This window comes from Platalea leucorodia (genome assembly GCF_965183815.1).
Source record: "Platalea leucorodia genome assembly, chromosome: 9".
NCBI lineage: Eukaryota > Metazoa > Chordata > Aves > Pelecaniformes > Threskiornithidae > Platalea > Platalea leucorodia.
Window position 1 is genome coordinate 12889210 of NC_138831.1, and position 22079 is coordinate 12911288.

Genomic DNA, 22079 nt, shown 5'->3' on the forward strand with positions numbered 1-22079 from the left:
ATTTTGAGATCCCCCATTTCAGAGTTGAGGCTGCTGCATCTTGATCCAACATACTGTTATGGTAATCAAATAGTTACCAACATGGATTCCCTTGGAGTTTCATAGTCAAATCCATTCTCTTTTTATCTGCACAACCAATGGCTCAATTAAAGCACTGACATGTGAAACCTCAGATTTTATTATGGTGAGAATGATGGACATGTCCTACATGAAACGGAGAGAAACCCAGCTGTAGTCTGTAACTTTCCACTAGTGGAAAAGTGATGTAAGCGGATAGTAAGCATGAGAAGGATTTAATTTTTTTCCAGAAAACAGACTTTGGAAATGAAAAAAATTATTAAATCTGCTTTACTTAGAAATGGAAACCTATATCAAATTTCCATGCTGTTTAATATTCCCATCCACTAACACGGGTGAAGACCTCGCCCACTAACTTTTAGGAGCTGAAACAATATCTCCTACTTCCACGTAATCACAGACTGATCATTCCTTCCATTGTTTGCAGAAGCTTGAAAATAAAATGTCTCTAGTTATCGATTTGCTACTTCTTTTTCATTTAGCAACTATTGATCGCTGTTTATGTGTGTGTTTCTTGTTGAGCAGAAATTAACATTGAAAACTTCTTGGAATTCACGGCATTCATACCTACTTGACATTCCTGGTGAAGCTTGCTACCACAATCACTGTAACTGGGGTTTTCAAAAATCTGTTTTGTTTTCTCCTCCAATCTGTTGGCAGCAAAAAAAGATTTATGTACAAAATCTTTTTATTATTATTATTATTATCGTTGGCACTTGCCTGGAACAGAAAATGTGGTTGTCACAGAGTTTGAGCTTACAGAGTTATTTCAAACCACATGGTATTATTTAGGCTGTGGTTATCATGCCTACATTACAAAACTAAACCTCTTAGGGATGTGAGGCATTTTTTCATGACTATCTGGAAGAGAAACTCTTGTGATTAACACTAAAATTGCTTGCTGGTGTGTGTATGGGAAGCCAGATCTGAGACACATGCTGATGGGTAATTTGAGAAAAATATGGATGGATTAGCCTAGTGGGGCCATATGTTGGGGCTGGATGAATGAAAATATCTGAGATATAGAGATGAACCATTGTTTGACGGAAGCTATTACATCTGTACCATCTGTAAAACAGTCCTCTCATTGGTCTTATTACATGCAGATCCTATAGTTTTTCTAGTTTTGGCTCTATCAGCTCCAAATACAATCAAAATGACAGGCCAAGTATGTATTTTCCATAAGACTAGATTATAGTCCTGAACCATCAAATAATAATGCAAACAGATTCTTTTTATTTGCCTTGTATTTGTTTTTCATCCTCCAGAACTCCCTTTTCTATATTCTTTCATTAGACATTAGGGTTAGACTCTAAAAAAAAAAAAATAAATCAAAATTAAAAGCAATGTTTAATTCTTATGGAATTACATGGGTTTTAGGAACTGGAGAAAAAACTCACACCTAACATTTCGGGATTTATGTTAGTAATTGCTCTAGTTGATGGCATAGTTATCACAATTAGCATCCAGACAGAGACAGGGTTCTCTACAGCTTCTTCTGCAGGAGTTAAGAGGGGAGCAAGTCAGAGGACAACTTTTGAATGTGGAGGCAGACTTCAGACACACAGGAGACCTACAGCCCCCACTTCTCTGGGTCTCTCTGCTTGCCTGTCTCTGTGCAAGGTCCATCTGGAGGTGACAATCCCAGGTAGGGCAGCCTAAGGAGGAAGCTGTCTAAAGTCCTACCAGACTTGCAGCAAGAGGTAAATTTGTAGACTTTAATCCTAATCTCTATGCCTTTTATATGTTTGATTTTTAGACCCTTTTAGAATTTTGGCAAAAGGATTTTTTTTTCCTCCTGTATAGCATAATACCATGGTATTTTGTCCTTTGTTCAATATTAATATATGCTTTATTGTTCTATTCTAATTGCAATCTCATTATTAAAGGGGCAATATGTTTTCCTCTGATAGATATTGTATCTCATTGTTAGTGGATCTTGGTTATTCTGTGCTTATTGTTATTAATAATTTGTAACAATTGAATTGGTATTAGAATATTACTCTGCTAAATCACTTTTGCTGCTAATTAAGGCACTATCTGTGACATTGTTTAGCTCCAAACATCATGCTCCTGCTTTTCAGCCTGCTATAATTACCTGTAAGTCATTCATTTCTACTTATGTAAGTCAGGTCTTTTAATCAAGACTCCTGTGAGCTTTGCCACAGTGTGAGCTGCTGTTGGTGGGAATGACAAGTTCTCATGGTCAAAGATATTTTTGTAATAACAAATGCACCTTTCACTGAAGCCCTGGAAGTCCTTAGAAATAGAATAATTGTACTTGATGGTTCCAAAGTGGGCACAAAAGAAGGAAGGTTTTGAGGGAAAAGTGAAAGATTACTGAAGTAATCCAACTATTTAAGACATCAGCAAGGAAGTTTACCATAGCTTTAAAATGTCCTCTCACAAGACACTTGTCTATAAGATCAGATCTATCATACTGTTTCTTGGGATACTATTTTCTCTGAATTAGCAACATCACTTCATTATTTGTCTGGTAACATTATTCACTTTTTCTCCCAAAGAAGATGCAAAAAGGTCATTCTTGAGTCATTAGTGAAAACTCACATTACGGGGTTTATTTATGTGTGTCTGGAGTAAGTATGATTCTCTTTTAGTGACAGGACATCTGACATATTCTGTACATTGCAAGCGTCTTACACAGATCCAGGAAAATCAGGAACACTGTTTCTGTACAATTCATTCTGTAGTTATTTTACTGGAGTGTAAAAAGGTGTAAAAAAGTAGCAGATATTTGTACTGATATCGTTATGCTGGAGCTGTTCTGCACACACAAGTGCACGCAGTTTACATGTGCACACCAGTGCCATAGTTACATAAAATTTGATTTCTGTATCTTCACTAGTTCATTTGTATTTCTAATTTAAACAGACAATACCAAGAAAGCTGCAGTTATCGGTGTTGGTACAAGCATATGCAGGCTGGACTGAAGTCACATCTCACCTGCTGGAAATGTCACCTTGAGCCCCTTGTTTTGCTGCCAGTGCCTGCCCATCAAGAGGGCTGCTCAGGGGCAGGCTAGCAGCAGGAGAGGGAAAGGAGGGTTCAAAAGCAAAGGGTGGCACTCTCTGTTAGCAGCTTCACCTTTCTTTTATCCAATCCATGTGGGAGATGTTCTCTTTCCTATCCTCTCCCAGCTCTATCAGCAGCTGTGTATCTTCCGGAGGAAAGCTCTCTGAGACAGGCAGGGGCTCGGGCACTTCAGCATCAGTACAAAGCTTTATTGCACGGTAGGTTATTTGTATGCATGGATCTCATGTCTGGGTACATTGTTTGCCACTGGATTTCCTTAAAAGCAGATGCAAAACTCATTATCATTTGGGGGAATTGTCTTGGAAAATAGAAGCATGTTATAAAATCAGAGAAGAAACTGTCCTTTGGAACTGGCTTCCCCTTTGCTGAATTGCTGTGTGCTCTTGGACAGATTTTTGTTTATATTGTTTCATTGCCCCAACAGACATCCAGGCTGCCATTCCTCCCAAACCACAGCATAGTCTCCAGCTCATAGACTGTGCCCTGAACTCATCCTGGAAAATAGCTTTGTAGTTTAGAGTAAAATCTATCCAAACTTTGACTCACATGCTTAGATGGCCTTCCCACCAACACCAAAGTGATTTATGGAATGCAATTTCTTCATCCTCTAATATTGTCTCTCTTCATACACTTATGCCAAATAGTTTTTGACGATTGATTACTTTTCCTACAGCTTTTAAAAAATGTATACCAGTACAGGCAATGTAAAAAAAAACTGCAGGGGTTAATCTCTAGTAACATCTTGTTGAGCATTAATCAGATTCATATTTCAGTCATATTAGTCTAAAGCCACCGAAATCACTGATGATATAATGCAACTTAGATCAGAATATAACATTATACCTCCAACTACTGTTTCTAATTAGATTTATTCTGATTTACAATGAGTGTAGTAAAAATAAAGGAGTTTTCTCTGCATCTTTCTTGTAAACATTTGTGGTTTTGCAAAACACAAATAGTTTGCTCTAGGCCAGAGAAAATGTAGTCATTTATGCAACAGATATTGAATTCATATTTGCCTGACAAGTGACCTTATCAGCTATAACTTGTCATCTTCTAATTAGTCTACATTTATTTTTTTCACTAAATTAACCCCCAGCCTCTTCTGAAGATAAGTTGACAGTATATCAAATTGTGTGTGGTGTTGCAATTAAAATGGTGGTGCACATGTGCTCCACAAATTTGCCTTAAAGAAAGGTACATCTGCTTAATATCATATCAACCTGATTACAAATTGAAATAGCTTTTATTCCCAGTGATGCCACTGGCTTGCAAGGCTTACTGGCTGGTAACAATGTCTCCTCTTTAAAGAGTCTAAGAATAATCACAGAACACTAAAAGCGCACAATGAGATCTAGGGACCAGGAATACATCCGTATTATTAAAACACATTTCAAAGTACAGAAAGAAAACAACAAACCCAGTTTTATTATTGCTCTTGGAAGTTTTCTTTTATAACAAATGATAAATAAGCACCCCTTATAAAATCTGAAGCTGCATGAAGTTTATCTGGATTCCAGGTTCATTTCTGTTTTCATATCTATTTTCAAGATTTTCTATGACATAACGTTTAAATTGATAATTTCTGGAGATGTACAGAAGTACAACTTTGGGAGTTGGGTAAGCTTTCATATAAATAACCTGCATGTCTACAATTTTTGAACATCTCCAGGGACAGATAGCTGCAGATCAAAAGTTTTGAAGATTTGAATTTAATTCCTTCACAAGTTAAATGCCCAGGTCCTTAAATTTATTTAAATGTTACCATGTTTTACAGATCAAGACTGACCTGCAAGGTAGGCATCTAACATTTATATGGAAAAGAATGAAATCCTGTGAAGAGAATCCAGCCTGATTCACATTTTATACCTTAAAATAAATTAGTTTTACAGTTTTCGCTAAAAATCTAAACCACATGATTTGAAAAATCAACTGAAATTCATATATATTTTAAGGAAACCTAACCTGATTCAAGATTTTATGTCACAATTTGGTATGTGTAAAATACTACACTGCGCATATACCTAACTAATTTACAGGGAGAAGCTGAGAAAAGAGCACTTTTGTCAACCCAAAGTTGGACGTTCACTACAAGTCAAAATAACAAAACAACAATATGTTGTATTGAAATGACATTTTACTAAAATGTCTATATAGTTTTCAAGATAATAGAGATGTGAAAATACTAGCACGCAGAAAATAAATATGTTAAAATAAGACGTGTTTTAAAGTCAGTCGGATACAATTATTGAGGATAGGAAACATGTAATACCCTACTTTCTTTCCTTTAAAACTCTGCAGTCTAAACCTACCTAAATTAGAGCAGTATCTATCATTGATTATATCATTCCCCAGAAATATGGCCTTCAGACGGTTTGTCGTAACTCTACTGGTGATACTACACAGCAGACACATTAAGTATCAGTCAAGATGATACAATTTCCCAACTACTACAAGTCAAGCAAATATGTTCTCAGCCTTCTGGGACAACCTTTCCTGTAGATGGATGACACCAGACTGTGATGTATGGACTGAAACAAAGCATTTCCTCATAGACCTTTATCGTGCCTTTCCCCTGGTTTTGATCAGGGCCTTAATGCTTATGGGAAGGACAGGTACTTAAATACCTAAACCCCTTTGAAATGAGGGGATCAAGAGCCTGAACTTGAGTAACACCTGGCCTTTTGTCCTTACAGCCTGAAATTCTCCACCACCTCCATCTCTTTTGACTTTTTTTTTTTTAATATAATATCACCTTTACATTATTTAATGTTTTTCGGGTTTTGCCTTTATTTTATTTTGTCGTTGCATTTATTACATTTTACTGCTCACATTATCCCCGTAATTGAAATACTGTCTGCCCCAGCTCAAGTTTGCTGTGCTGAGAAGTAGCTCCCACATTGAGCGTACTTCTTCCTTTGGCACACTATGGCATTAAAACACTTTCCTTTTTTTCAAATCTGCTTCAGTTTGAATTTCACCACTGGCACAGATGAGATGACTAATCCAATTTCCCTCTATGCAGAGAGTCCTCTTGCAGTTCTTTCTGCACTTCTACTTTTTCCCTGAATAGTTGTCATTTAATGCCCCGTTATCTTAGATGGCACTCATTTAGTGGTTTATTAAGCAGTAATTTAGCAGTCTGTTATCAGTTCCTACTGTAGCTAGGAAAAATATGCAACCCAAGTATGCAAGATTTCTGCAGAATTACAGCATTTTTGTGATTTTTGGATTAGAGAAAAATTACAGAAAAGTAATACATATGAAATGTTTTCCCTGCATTTCATTATTGTCCTGGCACTAAAGCTCCCATCAGGCTATTCAGAATGAGATTGCCTGATCTGTATTTCTGTTTCCAGCCCAAGCAGCAGAATTGTACAAAATTGCAGAGAACTCAATGGACTGAGACAAGTGTAAGGAGGTCCTAAGCCTGGGCTCAGTTCTTCTGCCTGCACTCATACTGTCTTCTCTGCAAGGTTTCCAGGTGGGGAGAAGGTATAAGGCTTAGATTAGTTTTTGTGAACTTCTTAAGAAACAGGGAATTTAAATGACATAATGGGCAAGGGTATGGAATATCATCCCACGCTCTACAGGCTCTTCTCTGGAGTGAGTGCCTCAGGAAGAATTAACAGGGACACCTGAAGAAAACTGTATTTTGGACTAGTGCTGTTTATAAATGTGTAGCATTAAAATGATGTCAAACATCGACATCAGAAGGGGAAAGGGACTGCCTTAAACGTATAATGGTAGGTCTCTCCACTTTTCCAGTTTTCCCCAGGTTTTCCAGCCTACTGACAATGCCAGCAACATTTCTACTTCACGTACACCTGGCTCCAAGCCCTGCCATGGTCAGGTTAGCCCTGCTGCTAAACCCTTCCCTTTCTGTCTCTGCTCCAAAGCAGAATTTCAGTGCAGCCCTATCAGCCTGCATTTTTTTTTGGCCTTTCAGTTGGGTTTTGTTTTACTATTTATGCTGTCATTTCTTTGAGAATAGATCAGATAAAGGTCAATTTTTACTTGAATGGAAAAGAACAGTAGTTTGACAGTGAGATGTCCCCAGCTTGCTGTACCTCAGAAATGTTGGTATTAGTTCCTCTAAAAGAGAAACCAGAGACAAAAATTGCCCAAGCAACTCAATTGCTATCAGTTATTTTCCAAAAAATGAGCATTTACAAAGTTATGTTTGTGGCTTCTGCTAAATTTTAGGATACCATTACTGAAAAGACTTAACTTCATTTGTGTTTGCTCAGAAAAAGATCATCATGAAGATATTAAACAGTCACAAAAGATGATGGCTTCAAATAGTGTCTTTTGGCTGATCTATAATCATTTGCTTTGGCAATTTTATTCCAGAACATTAGCACTGATCGCTTATGCTGTGTTCCTAATTATTTCTGAAATATTGTGCTGTTGCTCATGCTGAAATGCATAATGAGCAAAGCGGTAGGTTAGTTCGAAATGCAATGTTCTAACTGGTTTTTAATCAATGAGTGATAATGATAGCTTGTGTTTTGACTTTCACTGTTTAATTGCCAGTAATAAAGCAGATCTTAGTTGATGATATTTAACAGAGTTCAGTTTCATTTATCTCCGTTTATTCTATTTATTTAAAAAGTGCCTGGGAGCTTTCAGTGCTTGACACAATAACAAAATATACAATGCTAATTATATTTTGGTTGCCTAATATTTTCCACAATAGAGGATTATGATGCCCTTTCATGGGGAACTATTGCACCTCACTGTTTTCAGCAGCTTTCTGAAATACAGTAGGTGTCTAATGGTAAAGTTATGTTCCATGAAATCCCAACCAGATTTTTCTGAGATACAGACTGTTTAAATCACTATTTCCCTTCTGCTGCTTATGATAGTAATGATTTTTTTTGCCAGATGCCAAAATAGTAATTAAACATAAATATTCTAAGAGTGAGGCAGATCTGCAGGTGATGCTGCACAAGAAAGTACATCTCATGAAAACAGCCATACTGGCTCAGATTAAAGGTGCACCCAACTGATTACATGACAGTCAGCCAAAAGTAGACACCTAAAGAAGACCATAAGAGCAGAGATGGCATATAGCTTGAATACTATATTGCATATTCCTCTACCTTTACACTACATGCAATGCCCAAAGCAGATCTGAACTGGGATGATTTTTCTGGTCAGGATAGTGGACACAATCAAGCAAAATCCCCTGGGAGCAGAGAAATGTGCCGTACACTACACATCAGGCAGCAGTTCTCTATTTGTATGGCAATACAAAAGGCTAAGAGGGAAAGCGAAGAGACACTTCTGCTTGACCCTTCCTTGTTTCTTCACTGGCCGACAGTCAATTTTCCAATAGACTGTACCTGTTTTTTGGTCAAGAAAGACTACTATTTTGTTTAAGTTCCAAATTTAGTTTCAATCTACTAAATGGATGTCAATACTGTGATGACAAGCATATGTAAATCAGTCAGTCAATACAATAAATATTTCGATAATATCCTGCCTGATTAATCTAATTTAAAATGGATCGGCCTTAGGTTTAAAACGTTATAAATATCTCTTGCATTCCTCTTCAATTATATGTAAGAAAATAAAGACCTTTTTAATCTTGCCTGGTTTGACATTACCTTAATTGCTTAAGATGATTTATTTTCCAAGATTTTATTCCCAAGTTATCAATCATCTGAAAGCAAGAGGTAGGTGGCAGCCTGAAATTTCTATATCAGACAACCCTGTGTCCTAAAGATTTTTGCTGTGGTAGAAATTTGGACTACAAAAATAAATTCTCTTCACATGTTTTTCTATTATCTTCATAATCTCTATTATTTCTAAGTGTTATTCCAGAATATAAACCTTTCTATCTACATATAAAATAATTTCTGATGTCAAGTTCTTACAGCTAGTTCCTGACTAGCTTTATTCATGCCTGTTATTTAAGCCCTAGTGGGAAAAGCAAGCATCTATGAAGCAGCCATTTCGTTCCAGTTATTCAAAGTAAATAAGCAAAATTTAAATAACATGTACACAGAGCTTAAACATCCACCTGCAATTTAAGTCCCCTATAATGGTGATTGTATCAAGCTTTCTACAAGGTCTGGGACTCATAATACTGCAAAAACCAAAATACTACTTCACATTACAATATGTTTCCTATTACGAAGTGTGCCCTCTGGAAACAAAAGAGGAATCATTGTTTGCTTTAGTATATTCAAACTATTTGCAAACTAGCATTTTTCATCACTTCTTTTTTGTTCCAGTGTGGCTGGATCTTTGCTACTAAGTATCTTCCTGAAAACAGTGCAGCTGTCATCAATATCCAGCAGCTACTGCACACTGAATAGGTACAGTTTTCAAACAGCAAAGTATTTAATACACCAATTATAATTTATCACATAGTATGTAGTCAATATAAATAGAAGAGCAAAGAATGTTCTTAGCAGAGCTCTTCCCTCTTTCCCTGCAGAGTGTGTGCGTGTGCACATGTGTGTGTAATTGCTTATACGGATGTATATACACTATACATTTATATACATGCATAAGTATATGATAAATACATGTTACATAGTACAGTGTTTCACACACAGAGAAGACTAAGAAAAAATGGGGTATCAGTTGCTTATGTTCTGTTCAGTCAAAGGGATTGATCCATTGCCCATTGACGTTTATGAAAGGCTTTCACTGACTTGAAAGCACTTTGGCTCATAGTCTCTACATAAAAAAGAAAAAAATTGACGAAGCATGAAACTGTATCTACTACCAGCTATAAAAATGTTAGTCAAACTTGGCATTCATCAGGCTGCTGCATATTTTCTATACTGAAATTATAGTCACATTGGGGAAATAAAAAAAAAAAGTGCCCTAGTAAATTCATTTGCATTTGATCAGTATTTTTCCAACAGATTCCCCAAGTCTTTCTGCCATGGAGCAGGAAGAAGGGTGCTATGAAAGATGGTAAAGATTTGTGTAAATGAACTTGAAGATTAAAAGGCTTGGTTGTCTCAGATACCTCAGGTTAGCCAAGAACAGGGGTGTGGAGGAATAAGGCATTTCAGTCTAACTCCTTGAAACCAGTCAGATGGTTTATCCTAACATAGAAAAAAGGGAGAAAAGAGAGACAGAGCTATTCCTCCCCCTAGGCTTGCTCAGGATCTAGAGGGAAAAGGCAATGGAGCAATTTCCTTTTGCCTCCCTCTGTTTCCAGAGTCACTGGATGGGAGCGTAGGGCTGCAAAGCAAGATGCTTAATGAAAAGACTGAAATGGGTCTGGAATGGATCATAAAGGCTGGAAGAAATTTCCACTTTTTTTTTTTTTTTTTTTTCCATTTTGAGAAAAGGCAGAACTGTAACTTGCCATATTGTTATATGCTTATTCAAGTTAGTGTTTCACTCTCTCCCGCTCTCTACAGAGCATTTATCAATAGCTGCAATGGAGTTTTGGAGTCATCATGCAAAAACCCAGAGCTGACCAACAGTAGCAGTGGCAAAAATTATCTGAGCTTAATTAATCACCATCTTCCTAAGACAGTAAAGCACAGTTATATTTCGCACAAAAAAAAGTTACAGAGAAACAAAGTGCTGGATTTATTTAACTGGCAGGATATTAAATGATATAGCTGTTATCTTTTCCTGTATTGTAAATTATTGAATTAAGCCTTCAGTCAGTTTGGCAACAGTGCCAAATGAATATTACAACAGTACAATGCAGCAAACAGTATCTGTCATCAAATCTAGGTCTCACTTATAACTGAAATTACAGTGAACAAAATGCTTGTGCAGTAGATTGGAAAAGGTTCATTATTATTTATTCATCATGCCTAGTAACACAAAAACTAATGAAATTTCATTGAGAAGAGTGCAAGTCAGGATTACTATACATCATAAAGACACATCCCTCTAACTTCATTTTGGATATTTGTCTCTGTAATTAGATGTCTGTTCCACAATAGTTCTGTATCTGAAGGACACAACCAAGTTCATCACATAAAACAAATCACCTGCACAAATGAAAAGGCTTCCTTTATCTTGTCTACATCTTGCACAATAACACAAAAGTCTTCAGAAAATCTCATAAACCCAATGAAGTCACACGCAGTTAGTAATTCTACCATTGTTACTCAGACTTTTTTTATTTCTTAATAAAATATTACATTATTAATACAGTTCACACATTGCTGTATTTATAGCCCCTATACCTATTCAGGCTATTGTACCTTTACACATACCTCCACAATGAATTGTTCATAAATCTGTGTTCATCTGTAGCCAAAAGTGTAAATTACTGAAGCTTCATTGAATGCTATCCAGAATGCATCAATTATGAGCAATTTTCCTTCACTGTAGCTTGAACTTCTGGACTGGAATCTTTAGGGAATATTTTGGGTTTGTATTCAATGCAGTTAGTATCATGTAAATGTGAAGTAAGAGTTTGATTGGTATACTCAGTATGATATTATGAGAAACATCACATTTTGGCATTTATCACTAATTATTTGGAATTAGAACATGTGTATCTGTTAGAACAAAATGCAGATGGGTAATAAATTCACTGATACCCAATTATATTCAGATAAAGTTAGCTCAAAGTGTTGAAGCAATACTGGTTATCATAATAGAAATGGTAAAAAATGTTTGAAGTATCAGATTTTGACAAAATCTTTTGTCAATATGTATATTTAATTGCATAAGGCTCATAATTCAAGAATATGGTCAGTTTTGCATAATACTTCCTTAATTATTACCTGTGATATATTACACCCTAATTTTATATGCTAGATTCTGGCAATCCTGACAGCTGGTGGTATTAGTAATTAAAGTAATATTTCATACTTTTATTGTTTGTTTTCACACCCAAGTACTTCAGGAAAATGTGCAGTTAGTATATAACCTGAGTGCATTGCTTGCCACATTAGCCTCTGATCACCCTACCTACATCACCATACATGTTATGTTTAAATATTAGGAAAAAGTATTGGAATATTTGAATGACCTTTCAAGGAATCAAATTTAGGGGATACAGAATTGTTTTTATTGAAGACATTTAAGATTTCTGTGCCATTTGTCAGGGCTAGAGGAGCCCTAACTATTCCGGTCTTGAAAGTTGCATCTCCAAACTCAAATCCAGACTGTGGTTCTCTGGGTGAGCTGCAGGCAACCTCCATGCGCCACGCACAGGAAGAGGAGACAAAGCAAGGCAGATGCTTAGGGTGACAGCTCCAGCCCTGCTGCTGGGAAATCAAAGGTTCACAGTTATGCCTCCTTTCATCTGCTTACCCTCACTATTTTTCAAATCTGTGAGGAAGGGGTATCGCAATCCTACTGTGTCCCAGATGAAAGGGATACCTTGCACTGTTGACTGTCATTTTATAGACAGCTTCACATATAAAACCTGGGCTCAAGCGCCAGGCTTCAATTCATTACCGAGACTTTCTCTGACTTCAGTAGGGCCAGGACTTCACCCTGCATGCCTCCTCGATGCCTGCCTTTCTCCCTACATCAGAGTTAGCTAAGTGTCTTTCTGGTTTTGGTGTCTGATAACAGAGACAATGTGGAATTTCACCACTAATCCCAATTTGACTTTTTCAATAGAAGCTGAAACTTGAAAGGAGCCCCATGTTTCTGGAGCTCTGTACATCAATGTCTGAAGGGAGAAAACACATGAAAGTTGAAGGCCCTTTGGGAAAATCCTACAGGTTTTAGGTTGCTTCTGCCTGCTCAAACCTATAACATCTCTTCTCATCTCCCTTTCTCTGTATGTGTCTCCTGCTTCACTCTCTGAGAACCGAATGACGTTCAGAGAGAGAGGAGAGAAGCCTGCCTCCCATTGCCTGTAGTACTGACAAGTTGTTTTTCTTTTTACAGAGTGCTTTCATGGCCCTTTTCTGCTTCTTCTTTTCTCATCTTCTCTTTCAGCATTAATATCTGATTCCTTGAACTGATCTGTGTTACTTTACACTTTCCTGTTAGCAAACAGTGTCTCATCCTTTACGTCTCGTTTTGCATCTGGCATACTCCTTTTAAAGTCCTTGAGCTACTTGGTCTAGGCTTTTGATGAGGAAAATAATCATTCTGTTCTGCTTCTGACAAGACTCAATCAAAACCCCCATGTTATTTGCAGGATTCAATCACATTTAAAAATCTGTAGGCCCTATAAATTCCCCCTCTTCCAATTAAAACTTGCCAATGACTTCAGCTCTGAAGAAAATTAAACAGATTTCGAAGTCATTCAGATTTTTTCTACCCATGCTGTCATTACAAGGAGGAAGTCTCTAACTCACCTGTCCCATCCTTTTTCCTAGAACTGACAGGTGTTTTACTATCAAGCTGATTTAAAAGAGGCCTCTTAATCAGGTGTCAGCTTTGGCCCATAAAGTCATATTAATTTTTTGAGTCAGATATGAGGCTCTATCTAAGGCACATTAAGAAAGATTCATTAGAAACTCAGTACCCCTGGAATTTACAGCCTTCCTGGAACTTAATAGCCTGGATAAATTCCTCCTTATCTGGTTTGCTTTTGTGAATTATAGCAGTTTTGCATTTAGAAGCTTTTTAGAGCACAGGTTTTACCATTATTCTGGCCTCTTTATTCTTACAATCTTCGGTAAGGATACACTGATATGCTACACATATACCTGCCTAGGCAGCAGCACAACCCCTCCATGCCTACTGCATGAATCCAAGTGAGGAAAGAACAGCCCTAGCCCATCACTTATTTGGGATTCTTCAATGCAAGACTTCTAGCTACTTCTACAGCATGCAGCACAAAGAACACATAATCTCTGAGCAGCTCCACAAAACATTGTGGCAACAGAAATAATCACAGAAGCTGCACATACTGCAGACTTTGGAGCACTCAGAGTAACAGAACTGTACCTTTCTGGTCCTTGAGCAGTGAATCCTCTTGAGTTTGTCTGCTTGGAGCTGATTCATACAGGCAAACCTAAAGCCTTAAGTGGCCTTTCTCTGCAAATGGAGCATGATGTTTCTGGGACACTTTCAGTTTCACCAAACAGATTTTATCTGATATTACTCATCAACTTTGAGTAATAGTAATTACAACTCCACTTTGCAAAAGTCATAATAGAAAGGAAAATCTGTGGTAAGAAAGGGATAAAAATTCAGCTAGTTTGCAATATTGGTCTACTAAGTTGTCTATATATATGCTACAGACTTGGTCTTGGCCAGCCTAAATTGCTCTCAGGCTGTATGGCTTGGCCAGCCTAAATTGCTCTCAGGCTGTATTGCCTAGCATTTCCAGTTGAGCAGATACCTCATAAGGAGCTAAATATGAAGCCAGCCAGAGTCAAACAACAGGAAAGAACAGGGAGCAGAATCCTGCTGGAAATAAAATTGATTAAGTGTGGCCTCCAGATTTGTATTTCATTCTCCTTGTCTGGATGAGACAGTGCATAAGTATTTAAATATTTATTGTGACTAACCAAAAACTCTTTGACTACGTTTGACATGAATATCATAGCCCAATATAACTAACTGTTGCCCATAAAGCAATGAGAGGAAAGCACTGTGATATCCTCTGCTGTTACATAATTATGAAAAAAATAGGCTTCCTCCTCTTCCATTGGCACTGTGTTAATCTCTATATTGGCTGAAGACAATGTCATCTAATGAATAAAGGAATGTGGATTCATTTTCATACTTTAGATTTGAATTCAGACTAGCATAATTATGGTCTTTATGGAGATCAAACTGATTTGGTAAAATAAAGAAATAAATTTCAACTTCTTATAAAACATTTCATAACGAGAGTTTATATTTGCTTTCAAGCACCATGCTGAGGATTCGCACACAAGTTTTACGGATAAAAATGATACATTTAATCAAATATTCATACTCCAATAGATTAAAAAAAATCTGAATTATTTAAATCTTAACAAAAGTAAACAGTCCTACAAAGATTCATTTGTCATATGTATCTCTGGAGAAATCATGGTGACTGGTATTGAATCTGGAGAACGGGGGAGAAATATATGGCCATTCTCTATACCAAATGCAAAAGGATGCATCAGGAAATTAGAAATGACCAGCCTGACCTTTTCTATAAATAAGAGATGGGCTTATAGTACACCATTGACTCTGAAATCGCACATCATTTCTCACAAATTTGGTGCTATTCTCTGTTGCAGATCAGGCAGCAAGAAAAGGATATTAAAGAGAAAACGATAGCATGAAGCCACCTTTACTAAAATTCATGGGCAATATTTTTGTGATAGGTACTGCGACATATCTACTGTAAAGGAACTGTTAAGGTATATATAAACTATTGTGTCCTTATTCGACACAATAAGGGTCTGCTGTGTTAAGGACACTCAAAGGGGATACAGGAACTAAGGTGTTCAGAAATCTGCAAATTATTAAGTTTGCAGTAATTCCATTTAGAACTCATCATGGGAATTTAATTCCAGATTTACCAAAACATTTACATTTTTATCAGCTAGACCAGGTATTTCTCTGTACACCAGGTAGCTCACTACTGTTAATTTCAGGCCCACCCAGCTACATTGATTTAAAAAATGGAACAATGATCCTTAGGTCATTTTGGTGCTTTTCACTGGCAGTTCTGGGAAGGTAACGAGATTGACTAGCAGGCTAAGTAAATTAACCCAGAAGGGAAGAAAATTCCTACCAAAGAAAAGGCAAGTCAAAGGATCAATTGTAGAAACAGTGAAAAAAGAAGTCTTAAAATTTGTCAAGGGATTCAAAATTGAAGAGTAGCAGGAAAAGAAACAAAGATTATTTAACTATATCCAGCCACCATCTCTGAGAGCCACTCTGCCTTGCCCCGCAGGGTTTGCTGAACAAATTGTCTTCTCCCCTACTCCCCACAACAAGAAAGACTATCATTAGAAATAGAAATAGTTCTGGTTTAATTTACAAACATTTGATTCTGAAAGTATGAAATAAAGGAAAAATAATTTGGGGTCTTAGGTCAATATTGGGAGATGAGTAACCTTTCTGATCAGAAAGTTGGAACTGTAAGATATGTTATTTGTTTTTCCTACAGCATCTTGCTCTATGACTAAAGACCCCTGGAAGAACCACAATATAAAGAATAAAAAAATTATGAATTTAAGCTCTAGACAGCGGTAAGGGCTGAAATGCACACTTATCTTTAGGTATTTGAGTAACCCCCACCAAAAGCAAACAGTAAGGCCCTATCAAATCTTGAAAGTAGTTGAGCGACAGCTTCTTTCATTGGGTTTGTTTCATATTTTCTGAGATTTTCACCTGTGTCCACTAGTTATGGATAAGTCATGAAATATTTGGAGTCTACTCTAAGCTGATATATAGTCTGCAAAGTGTAACAGAATGAAAAAGTTATGGAAATTGATACTTTTTTACGTGATTTACTGCATTTTATGGTCTGTTATTTCACTTATAACATCATATATAAAGTTCAGCCAAGTTTAGTATTTTGTCTTCAAACCACTAGGTCATGTTAGCTGTTTTACTAGCCTGGCTTACTTTATACCCTAAACTGAGAGGATGTATTTTTTTTTCTACTATGGCCGCGCTATCTCCTTTATAACATGAGATATTCTTTAAATGAGATGTGTCTACCCAAACAGCTATTGTGGTATAAAACAAATCAATCTTTTTTCACTGCTACTTTGAATTTTACTCCAATTCTCTTGAAGGCTATTTCTCACAGGTACTGCTCATGAAAACACACTCACAACTGGGCTGACTTTCTGAGTTTCTGAAGGATATCCAGTGTAAATCAGGCTAGCAGACATGTAGGAGTGGGCATCTCGATTAAGATATGTGGAAAACATTGTGATTATCAGATGCCATCCTTAAAAAGGCTTCTGGTCAAAAGAGCTTAAGTATAAAACATTTTCATTTGTTCATCACTCTCTAGAGTTTTGCCAGATGTTCTTTGCTTTAGATCCACTGAAGTAGAAAAATCTGACTATGTTAATCAGTAAAAAACAATTTTACTCCTAGAAAGATGGGAGTTAACTTTTCTGATTTAGTTAAAAATATTTCAGATATGAAATAAAGATTAAAAATCAATGATATTAAAAAAATAAATATTATATTCTCATTCCTTCAGATAAAAATTATGAATACAATTCCAGCATTAGGACTCTCAGAAAAACAGCAAGTGTCACAAAAAGATGAAAGCTGACAACAGTGCTGATCTGGCTTTTTTAAAATTTAGAGGAAATAGATTGAAGTGGTTGAAAAGTACAAAGGGAGATGAATATGTATACAGCTGGTAGCAGACACAGGTGATCTGATTTTTGACGTGCACTTTGTGCAGTTACTTACAGCCCTGCAGAAGGCACTTGGGTTGACAAGGTACCAGCGGCCGGAGCTGACCTGGCTGGGGTGAAGCTTGGAGAACTGCCTGGGGGTGCATGCTGAGTTAATGCATTGGGACAGCTGGTCATCTTTGGGGATGCAGGAGGAGACTCTGCTGGTGTCAGTAGAGCAAGACCTATTTGTAGCAGCTGAGAAAATCCTCTAGGAGTTACAGAGCTATAGAGCAAGAGGATTGCACTTGGCAACCTGGGGACTGAAGTAATGACACAAGGTGCAGTGAAGCAGTGGCATTTGGGAAGTAGGTTGTACCTTCCCTCTCTCATTACCAACAAGCAGATAACATAGGTGAATAAAATCAGACATGATTACTGCCAACATTTATGTTGCTTCCTGAACACAACTGTAAAGCAACTAGTTTTTTGGGTTAGTACCTCTTCTTCCCAGCTGTGTAACTATACTGCAAACTTTCTGGGTTTCTTGGACTCATGTAAGACATCTGAGAACTGGAGGATGGTCCAGTTGCTAAGCTTTATTCAAGGATCTGGGATCATTTATTTGTTCTGTCACTAATATTTGGTTATAGCTGTGAAAACATCACTTAATCTCCATGAAAGTTTTCCTTGCAGGAACCTCTACGATTTTGAGGAAGCAAATGGGCCTCACTACATCCCACATGTCTGTTGTCCCATTGTGTTTACATGCTGTAATTAGACTCTGTGGGTCACAGGAAGGATACAGGTTCTAGTGAAAATTATGAATAATCAACCCTTATTTAATGCTACTTCTATTTTAAAAGGGCCCAAATGAGGGGAAAAAAACCAAACCAATCCAACCCAACCCAAACTCTGAAACCAGGCCAGCTAAAGTATACGAAAGTAATATATCAAAGGATGTGAAGGGTTAGAAGAGAAGGAAATGACTGATTCCCTTAAACTATGATGTGACCTTCTGGACCCCATCACCAGAAAGAGAGGCCAAATGGCAGAGGAAAGGAAAGCCCAGGACCACTGCCCCACCACAGTGGACCTCCTGATCTAGAAGCTATTTGCTGGTCTGCTAGAGGTCCTCACTCTGCCCCTCCCATGGTAAGCACTCTCACGGACCGTAGCGAAATGTCTGTGTTGCCAGAGTTTGGCCGCAGTCAACGAGCTGCCCGTCTTTCAAAGGCTGACGTGAGGCTGACACATCCACTTCACCAGGCAAGCAGGGAGGTAGAAGCACCAAACACAGAAAGCCACAACTTCATTCTTTCCTGTTTCCAGTCACGATCTAAAGCACAAGTATGAGGTAGATGGGGGAGATTTAATAGATGGCCATATAGCTTCCATAGGAAATATGCAAAGAAGCTAGTCTTCACTGTCACTTGCAAAATAAATCACCAACACTTGGGATATGCGATTTTATTATCAATCAGGCTTGAAATATTTCCTCCTTAATAGCCAAATGTCTGGAGGTAGATTCTCTGCTGAATATGATAGCAGACCTTAACTTTTGACCAAAAGCAAAGGACACCAAAGGAGACTTTTATGTGTAAGGACACGCTAAAGATGTCTAATCTTAAATTATTGTTTTTCTTTCACAGAGGAAGAAACCCTTCATGGTCCTATTTTTATCCAAGAGCCATATGATATCACTTATTCCATGGGCTCAGCAAATCCAGAAATCCTACTGAACTGTACAGCTAAAGGATATCCACTCCCATACTACAGGTGAAGTCAACTTTGGAAAAGTATTGTCTCACTGTAAATCTTTTAAGTGTGTTTTAATCAGTAGTACATCATTATACATACTTCCAAATGTGTCAAGCACTCATAGCGAGAGTATACATAGGTATAGTAAATTTGAAGAATGAAGGAAAAATATTTTTGCTAGTCTACTGTTAAGAAAATTAGCACAGGAAAAGAAAGCACATCATTGAAAATTGTCCCCGAAGTATTTTAAAACATACAAAATAACTTCTGAATCCACAGAATAGCTGTGAAAAATGGAAGTGCTGCGCATCTGTATTTGATAAAAATTTCCGTACATCAATAAATGCAAAGCATTTGGAAAGCAAAATAGCAACTTCTAACATTTCATGTATATATTTATAGTGTTTATTTAGAGAAACAGCAAGGCACAGCTCTGATATCTAACTTACAATACTCTGCAGACTCACTTAATAAAACCTTGGTACATAGGATTGTTTGTTTATTCAATAACTGTGGGTTCATCATTTAAAACGTAGCTTGCTGTACCAAGGATCTGGAAATCTGAGTCTAATAACAGGAAAAGCTGGAAATCTGGAAAAAAATGACAGTGTACTTTCTTCAGAAAGGAAAAGGGGAAAATAATGGTCTGGGAAAAGGAAAATCAAAAAAAAAAAAAAAAGAAATTATTCATGCAAGACATGAAAGAAAATTGTGTCCTACCAAATACTTAGACAGTATTTATTCAATAGCTTTTAACTGCTCACACAACAGTTTTCTCTGTAAAGCACCACTACTAGTTATCAACTTGGCTTTTGCACTTCATGTATTAATTTGTTTCCAAATATTGTGCTAGTAAAGGAATACTTTATCTCCTTTTCACAGTGTAACTTCTCTTCCTATGAGTAGAAATCCTCACCCATTTCCCATCCCATATGTTCTTCCTGTTTTCAACATGAACATCTACTGGTTCACATAATGAATTTCAAGTCTTTCCAGTGCATCCATCCATCTGCTTCATATCCATGTATACAGGCAGCTTCCCCAGAGACCTATAAAAATTACTGACTCTTTTATTCCAACCACGGACTCCTCACATGCACAAATAGTAGAGACAGCAGGTTTCATTAGGCAGGAGAGCTATGAAGTCTCCTCCCATAAGATATCTAATATTCATATTTTCTCTTTCACTTTTTTCCTACCCATTCATTAATTAGATTCATTTTCTTTGCACAAAAAGGACGTTTTGCAAAGCCTCAGTTACTCCAGTAAGATGAGATCAACATCTGGGGATGGATCCTGAACTATCTAGGTCAATTAGAAGTTATCAGACTATCACTGCTGCTATTACAACCTGGGAGCTTTTCACCATGACTTGAAAGGAATGGGGAGTCTTCAGCACTTTTCTTTGATTTCACTAGAGCTAATGCCAGTTTTGTCAGATAAGGATTGAGCCTATATATTTCAAGTTCCAACAATTTTAGATAAATCAAGCACAGTATGAAATTTTAATTATATCCTCTGTTGAGTGATGGAAAAGAACAGCAAGGACTACTGCAAGGTTTTTCTTTGATTCAGAAATGATTCAGAAACCACTACAACAGGAATAAAGTTATATACAAGCTAATTTGCTATTTAGCACCTTTTACATAAATAAATATGCTGATTAATACCTTTTCTTTAAAGAAAAAAATACTTAACATTTCCTAGAAGTTTTCTTTTATTATGTCATATGTTATAGACTCATCAAATAAAGTAGTAACTTTTTGCAACTTCATTTCAAAATCCTGTGTCTAACAACCACAATGCAAGAACTGTATAGAACTGAAGTAGGCATAAGGGCTAAGTAATAAAAAATGAGACACTGATTTCCTGTTGGCCGCTGCTGGAAGTAACAGAGAACATAGATCTCACTACAATGGAAACAAAAATATGGATAGAAGTATCCCTAAAATCAGCACATGTGTTAGGAAATCTATATAAATATCCTGATAAATACCATTTTATCTATTATGCCTTTTTCTATAAAGTCAAAATTGTTTATAATATTAGGTATATTATTTCAACTGTTTCCCTGTGTAATGTTGGTGGTAAATAAACATAACCTTTCAAAATAGATTTATAATTTTTTGCACTTAAACTTTTCTGTTACAGTTGATTGAGGGATTATCATCAACTAACTTAAGTAACGAATTTTACTTATTTTTCTGCTTACAGCCTATCCATGAACATATCACAGTTCCACAGTTTTCTTCCATTAAGTCATTCGCTTCAGTACAGCTAGCCTTCCTCCACACTGAAAACAAAAACAAACAAAACAAACAAACGAAAAACCAACCAGAAAGAAGTCACCTAAAGCCTGCCAAGCAAGTGTTTTCTGCAGTATTTTGACATTTTCTGTTTAGTCTCAGGTGCTTAGTTCTAACTCTTTTTCTGAACTTACATTCAGTATGCAGAATAATCATGTAATCTAGCATTTTCATGCAAGGTTGAAATTGAGGATTTTTTCCCCCTCAATTATCTTCACAGAGAGCAGTCAATTGAACAAATAAATAAGAAATCCAAGGACAGCATAAGCATTATTCATTATAACAATATTTTAATATTTCAGCATAACTTAGAATGATGCCGTAAAATAAGATAAAGAGATTCAAATTCAATCCAAATCAAAGTACCACAGAAGATAACTGTAACAGACAACTAAAAGTGAGGAGAACAGAAGCACAAAGTATACAATCATTGCAAATGACGTAAAATATGTTTATAATCATTGCATAAAATTGTAGAATGATTCCCAGTAACCCCCAAAAATATATTTGTCTTATTCATAACCTTGAAAAACAAATGACAACCCTGCTATAGTGTACTTGTTCACTAAAATGCTGTCCCTTGACTTACTGCAGATTCTGCTTCAAAAGTAGAGTAGAATTAAAAATGCTTTCAACCTCTGTTGTCTTGTATACAGTCAATAGTTTTTAAACTTTCTATTTT

The 22079-nt window shown here is 36.7% G+C and overlaps 1 protein-coding gene across 1 annotated transcript in view; it reads left to right on the plus strand.

Annotated features, from left to right (window-relative positions):
• The window catches only part of CNTN6 (contactin 6), a gene marked incomplete at both ends in the record, with an annotated part of 117177 nt that overhangs the window by 6876 nt on the left and 88222 nt on the right, over positions 1 to 22079 (plus strand). The window contains one exon of the mRNA XM_082321643.1: positions 18983 to 19109. Coding sequence (XP_082177769.1) covers positions 18983 to 19109 — 127 coding nt within the window. The remainder of the gene's footprint in view (positions 1 to 18982; positions 19110 to 22079) is intronic.